Consider the following 6,972-nt stretch of genomic DNA (forward strand, 5'->3'; position numbering starts at 1 on the left):
GATGCTCTTTTCTTAGTTTATTTTTTTTTTCAGGGGCAGAGGAATGTTGGCATTTTGTTTTATGTAACTGCTGTTTTTTGATAAAGTGAATAAGAGCAAATATGGGAAATAATAAAAGTAAGTGCAGTATGGGAAACCAGACACCAACCTAATTAACTTCCTCAGTGCTGCTCAAACTGCTCAAGTTACTTTCACTTTAAATAATTTATTTTTTAAAATAATTACTATTTTTAATTGGTTTTGCACAAATATTTGCTCTAAATTGTTGATTTTTTTCGTCCATCAGAGATTGGAAATGTTGAGAAGGAATGTAATGTACGTTTTTTCTTAGTACATACAGTAAGCAGCTGTTTGAAAAGAATACAGCATCCTTGTTTTTTTAAAAAACGATATTTATCAATTTTGAGGTCTTTTACAAGTGGAATTACCACTAACAGCTTTATAAACATATAATCCAGATATACAAATTTGTACCCACTATATCTACAGTTCACATGCAACCACAACAGCATCAGAGTAAGGTGAAAGGCTGGAGCTGCAAATAATGGTTACCTTTGAAATATTTAAACCAAAGTTTCAGTATTCTCAAGGGTCATAATGTGGTACACTAGTGTAAAATTCTGCTTAAAATATGGCATTAGAGATGAAACAAAAGGATGTAAGAAATGGGAGCAGGCTTTATGCTTTTCTAAATCATCATAATTTGATACACCATAAATTTTGGTTGAAAGTGGGGATAATTTAAAGTGGGAATGTTCTTAAGTGTTCTTAAATCTTCTGGTGGTGCTGTGGCAGTTTATTGGAAAACTTAAAACCACAATGGGGATATTTTAGCTGTTGTGTTGAGAGTTCAATCCCTGCTGTGCCTGCTGGGACATTTGGTAAAGACTGCTTTGAAAAAATACTTGAAACTAAGATCTAGGAATTTAATTTCAGGATTTACAGTAAGTGTGGAAGAAATCTCCCACTGCAAATTGCTGCCATCAACAAGGCACTGACCTTCTTGGACTCTCTTCTGAAACTGGTGAGCAGATTTCTGTGTAAATCTAATTTTAGTCTCACATTTTATTTTGTGATCTTATTGTCTATTCATACAGGTGTCCAACTCATTTTGCAAGAAAAATCAGTGACTATCAAAGAATTTATTTCTCTCCGAGTAGGGCACAGGGAAAATGTGCATTGTCAAGTCCAAATGCAGACTGAGCAGGTGTGACCAGGGGAAGCCTGGATGAGGACAGAGCTGCATATTCTGACTAAAAATCTGCATTTTCTGGATGTTTGAGAGTCTCTACAACATTATTCCTGTTTTATATTCAGTGTTTGTTGCTGTTTTTTTTTTTCTGTAGACACATCTGTGGTAGCAAGACAATTTGAGAGACAAAAATCAAAACCATGCTGTCCTCTGGCTTTTTTTCCCCTTGTGCTCTTTAATTGCCTCTGTAACCTCACTGCGTAGCTGATTTTAAGCAGTTTGCACCCACATTCCAACCAATGATTTTCTCCAAACTCGTCTCCCATTGCTGCAGGGATTACTCAGAGCTGGGGGAGGCAGCAGAGTCCACATCCTCCGTGTCATGTTCGTGTGAGGGCACTGCTTGCCCACCTTTAACACGTTTCCACTTCATTCTTCTGTTCTGAAACCATACTTTGACCTGGGTGATAAAGAGAAAATAATTACTTGTTGCCCTCAACCCGAGCTGTATAAAGCATATGTGTGTAGAGAGATGATTCGTGGAATTCCAGAAGAAAAGGTGAACAGAGTTTGACTAATCCATCTCTCTAATACAGACTGCAACAATTATTTCTAAAATGCTCCACACAGATGTTCCTCTGAAACCCTCAAAGGTAGTACAAGTGCTTTGCTAGAATCTGGCACAAATAAGGCACAGTGCCTCTCATGTATTTTTAACATCTAGGCCATCCAATGTAATGCTGCAGGAATTTTAATTTGCCTCACATAATTACACAGTTCTTCTGCTGCCCACTTAGGCTTGATAAGGAAACCTGGACTGAGATGACAATGAGAGAACAGAAATACCTCCCTACAAAACTCTGTATAAATTGTCTTTCCTTATAAAAAGGTAAAAAAATCCACCTGAAAATACCACCTGACCCAGGAGGAATGCACATATCAAACATTCATTCTAATTATTTCCTGTTAGTCAAAGTCTAAGGTGATATCCATATTCCACATGTAAACCTTGATATATCAATATGCACCAATAATTGGTGGTAAACAAGAACTCAGCAGAGACCCGTTATTACCAGGGCTATCTTTTGCTGAGAGAAACATAATTAAAATATTAACTACTTACAGAAATATGTAATGAAGGTGTCACAGACATATTTTATGAAAAATCCTTTCATTAGGATCTTTTCTCCTGGAAAGCTGAGAAGCTTCAGCTTCCCCATGTTTTGCTGCTTTGGAATGGGATTTGGAGAATTGTTTACCCAGCATGTGAAATTGTTTTTAGTTGATGACCAATGACAGCCACCTGTGTCGAGGCTGTGAGCAGCCACAAGATTTTATCATCATTCCATTCTTTTCCTTGCTAGCCTTCTGATGAAATCCTTTCTTCTATTCTTTTAGTATAGTTTTAATATATCATTTTCTTTTGTTATAATATATATCCTAAAATAATAAATCAGCCTTCTGAAACATGGAGTCAAGATTCTCATCCCTTCCCTCATCCTGGGACCCCTGAGAACACCACCACAAAAAAGGTGTTTGAAAGAATGTGGAGGCTTAGTTTTAAAATACCTCTGTGCCATTGCAAAAGCAGACCCTGAGTGACATAATCTGATTTTTAGCATTAGGGAGAAGTTGTGGGGGAGGAAGGAGGAGCTGGGGAGGGTTTGGGGTTAGTTACTTGTCTTTCGGTGAGATCCAGGTTCACAGCTATCTCGTATCTCCTGAGCCTTGTCAAGTAGTTGTGGTGGGCAAATTCAGCTTCCAGCTCCCTCAGCTGCTCCTTGGTGAAAGCTGTCCTTTCCTTCCGTGATCTGCTGCTGCTTTCTGCCTTATTGCTGGAGATCTGGGTCTCTAGGAGGCAAGCACACTGCTGTGATTTGGGGTTAGGCTGGTGTGGGTGAACATTTGCAGTGGCAGAGATCTAAAACACCCCTTGAAGTGCCCAGTGGAAGATTTAAGATTTTTTTTTTATGTCCCCTTGAGCTCAGCATGACTGAGTGGTGCTGGTTGATTTTGAGAGGACAGAGGTGGGACAGCTTGTGGTGATCACATAACCTCTGAGCAGAGAGAGAAAACAAAATATAGCAAATTGAAAGTACCTGGGAGCTCCTCACAGCCCTGTGGGAATGACTCCCTTTCCAAGGGGCATTTTTCACAGTTCTGGTTCTCTAAGAGGCAAGCACACTGCTGTGATTTGGGGTTATGCTGGTGTGAGTGAACATGTGCAGTGACAGAGATCTAAAAAACTCCTTGAAGTGCTCAGTGAAAATTTTAGGAAGTTTCTTTATGCTCAGCATAACTGAGTGGTGCTGCCAGCCTTGGTTTTGAGATGACAGAGGTGGGACAGCTTGTGGTGATCACATAACCTCTGAACAGAGAGAGAAAACAAAATATAGCAAATTCAAAGTACCTGGGAGCTCATTACAGCCCTTTCCCAGGGGCATTTTTCACACTAGGAATAATTTAAAATGGATATTTGGATAGTAGGGCATGTAGCTTGGAACTTCTCATCCACACTGCGTGCCACAGGGTATTGTCAAGAGAAATAATCCTTATCCGTGGATTGAGGTTCTGGGAGGTTCCAGAGGTGGAAATGTGGCCCAGCTGCTTCAGTTTTGACAACAGAATGTGAGAAATGGCAAATGTGTGAAAGGACAAATCATCTTGGGCAGGTTTTCCTACTGTACTGCCAGCTGAAAAAGAAGAAAGGAGAGGAAGGGAAGTTCAAGGAAATTCAGGAAAGGAAATTCAAGGAAAGGAAAGGAAAGGAAATTCAGGAAATGAAATTCAGGAAATTCAGAAAAGGAAATTCAGGAAATTCAGGAAAGGAAACTCAGGAAAGGAAAGGAAATTCAGGAAAGGAAATTCAGGAAAGGAAAGGAAATTCAGGAAAGGAAAATAAAATAAAATAAAATAAAATAAAATAAAATAAAATAAAATGTGTTTGAGTGTGTCTCCTTCCAGGATCCCAACAAACTTCAGTGCTGGGTTGAATTTAGCAGCTGTCTCTCCCCTTGCTGCAGGGGTCAGTGGAAGGTGGAAGCTCTCAGGGATGTCATTGCTTACAGCTCCCTGAAAGGAAGAGGGGACAGCAGCAAGGATGAAAAGAAAGTGTGAAGAGTGCTAGCAAGAGAGAATAAAGGAACTTTTTTCTTCTATTTCAACAGGGAGATGTGCTTTGGAATCAGTCTCTTTAAGGATAAAGATATCCCTGCAATGGGAGGAAGCTGAAATCTGCTGTTTACCTATGACTAGCTGATGTTTAAATGAAAGCGTTGTTCACCTTTTAAAGTATTATTTTATTTAAACTTCTTTGTATTTGGGAAAATTTTGCCTAAATATGCTTTTTCAGTATAAATGAACTTAAATTCTAGAAATGTCTGCAAAACCTAGAAATCAATTAATTAATATTTTTATCCCTGCATTCTCTGCCTGTGAAATGAGGCTGCTGGAAAATATTCTCCACTTGGTAGCAGGGCTGTGGGAAAAAGCACACTGCAGCTTGAAAGTGAATATTATGGTATTTTAATGAATAGAAGTATCTTAAATTTTAACAACCTCCTAAGAAAAAACTATTTTATGCACATTTCAATGACTTGGATATGAGATATCAGCAACTTAGAGTTTGTATAACTATGAAATTATTGATTTTTACACTATAGAATATGCTTTGCTAGCTAGGGTGACACCATGAAAACCATGAACTTTTTCTGCACTGCTGGACATTGTCCTGATGGGCAAACTTTTAGAACCTCCTGTTCTGAGGTTAAAATATTTAACATTTAGCGAGCCCAAACAGAATTTATATTTAAAGGAAGACTTTGCCTCCTGTATTTTTTACCACAAACTGAGATGTCAAATCCCTAGTATGACATTCCCTACTACCACAGGCAGCTCAGGTGAGGGATCTTTGCTCTCTGCCATTCTTTTGCTCACACAAATGGCAGGTGTGAATGTAAAAATCTAACTCCACATCCTGGTGGAGTTCTGTGTGTGTACACGCCATGTGACTCCTGCTCAGTTCCAGCAAATTGTGCTGGTGAGTAAAATAGCTCAGCTCCCAAGATCTGCAGGAGTAAAATAAAATACAAAGACCAGAAAAAGAATAAGACGGTTAGTTAGTCATGTTAGACCAGTTTAGACAGTCCTGTTGCTGTCTAAAGTTTCCCCAGTCAATATTATGAAATGTTCTGCTCAGCAGCTTGCTTTCTTAAGTCCCAGTCTCACCAGGTGTTCTCATTTCTGCTCGGAATTCCTGCTCTCAAACTGCTCGGGCCCTGATCTCCTCACAGAGCTCTCGCTGTTATCCTGCACTCCCAGATGTTAAAAATAGGTTAGAAAGTGTTGTAAAATAGTTGATAATTGTTAGGCATGTACTGTTAGTTTGGTTGTTATGTTGTAAAAGAAGTGAAAAGGGTGGTTATAAGAAATTACACCTAAGTTAAGCGCACCACTCCCCAAGCTAAATGAGCCAGCCTGGACAGAACTGTAAGGGCCAATCAAGCACCTCAAGCTGCACTGTCCCACCACCCTGATTTCACATCACCTACCTGAGCTTTCCTTTTTCCTTCTGGATGGCTTTTTCTCAGAGTCACTTGTAGGATTTGCCGGTGCCTCATCATCCTCATCCGCAGCCACGCTCACCAGGCTGGCGCTGCTGCCCTCTGACTCTCCAGAAGCCAAGGCCAGCCCTGGGTTTGCTCCTCTGGTGGCCTCAGGTGCTGCCAGGTGCCACTCAGGGTGCTGGAACGAGGGGTGCTGCTCCTGGGCGAAGCTGTGGGCAGCTGGCACCAGGCAGGAGGCTGAGAAATCAGGGTACGCAGCAAAATCAGCTTTTTGCTGGAAGGAGAAGGGCGCTGCTGGGTAGTGGCTGAGCCCTGGGGCCGAGCTCAGCTCGGGCTGGGAGCTCCTCACGCAGCCCCAGAGCAGGGGGGGAGGCTGTGGGCTGCTCATGCAGCTGCTGCTGCTGGGATCCATCTGCTCCCAGCCCTGCCCACACCTCAGGGCTCCTGCCTGCTGACAGCTCAGCCTCCAAAAGCACCACAGGAGCAGAGGGGAAACTCTTCCAGATGTTACAGAAATCTCCTCCCTAAGCAGCGGTTTGCCGGTGATGCTGCTGCAGGTTTGCTGCTTTAGGAGCTACGGTTCTCAAGGTCTTCATTGCCAAGCAGATTTAGGCAGGGATTGCCATGAGCTGCTTCCTTGTGAGGTGCTGGGCATGAGAGAAACACTTTTTAAACACTGGGCTGGGGAGACAGTGACAAGTTTGTGAAGTGAAATGTGAGTGAGGGAAGGAGGGGTTAACACACATACCCTCAGCCCCTCCAACCAAAGCAAAGCAGGCAGCTATTAATCATCTGAAACCTTATATGCACATCTAATGGGATTTGCAGATGGAGCCTTTTAAAGAAACAATGTCTGTATTTTTTTTTTAAGGCAAAGAGCAGCGCACACACAAAAAAAGTCTTTAATGTTTCCTTGTAACACTATGAAGTTATTTTTATTGCACTGTTAACAAAATTCTCAGTCTTGGGTTTAAAAAAAGCCCTAAACCAGGATTCAATAGACAACAAATCTCAAGAACTAAAGTGGGAAACAGAAGCAAGAAAGGCCTTCAGTAATTATATATAATTTTAGGCCCAATCCTAAGGTTAAGAAAAATTATTAAACCTGGCTTGTACACACATGCAAGGCTTTGAGTGGTGTTTGTTTTGTTAGATTTGTAACACATGTATTTGCTGAGGGTTGAAGTTTGCTGCCAGTGGCAGTTATTCTTTCTG

At 41.1% G+C, this 6,972-nt stretch overlaps 1 protein-coding gene across 1 annotated transcript; it reads right to left on the reverse strand.

Moving 5' to 3' along the window:
* Positions 1-355: 355 nt before the first annotated feature.
* On the reverse strand, positions 356-6,451 carry MEOX1 (mesenchyme homeobox 1). The gene is made up of 3 exons (XM_005494347.2): positions 5,743-6,451; positions 2,871-3,043; positions 356-1,652 (listed from the first exon to the last, which is right to left on the reverse strand). The coding sequence occupies exons 1-3, from the start codon at positions 6,167-6,169 to the stop codon at positions 1,530-1,532; spliced, it is 723 nt and encodes a 240-aa protein (XP_005494404.2). The 5' UTR covers positions 6,170-6,451; the 3' UTR covers positions 356-1,529.
* Between the last annotated feature and the right edge of the window lie 521 nt (positions 6,452-6,972).

Source organism: Zonotrichia albicollis, chromosome 23 (genome assembly GCF_047830755.1).
Source record: "Zonotrichia albicollis isolate bZonAlb1 chromosome 23, bZonAlb1.hap1, whole genome shotgun sequence".
NCBI classification, from domain to species: Eukaryota; Metazoa; Chordata; class Aves; order Passeriformes; family Passerellidae; genus Zonotrichia; species Zonotrichia albicollis.

Excerpts from the sequence above, each read along its gene's own strand:
- MEOX1 (XM_005494347.2), bottom strand. The coding sequence starts at position 6,169 with ATGGATCCCAGCAGCAGCAGCTGCATGAGCAGCCCACAGCCTCCCCCC. Across the intron at positions 3,044-5,742 it reads AAGGAAAAAGGAAAGCTCAG|AGACCCAGATCTCCAGCAAT; the intron begins GTAGGTGATGTG and ends CTTGCCTCCTAG. Across the intron at positions 1,653-2,870 it reads TGGATCTCACCGAAAGACAA|GTCAAAGTATGGTTTCAGAA; the intron begins GTAACTAACCCC and ends TTTATCACCCAG.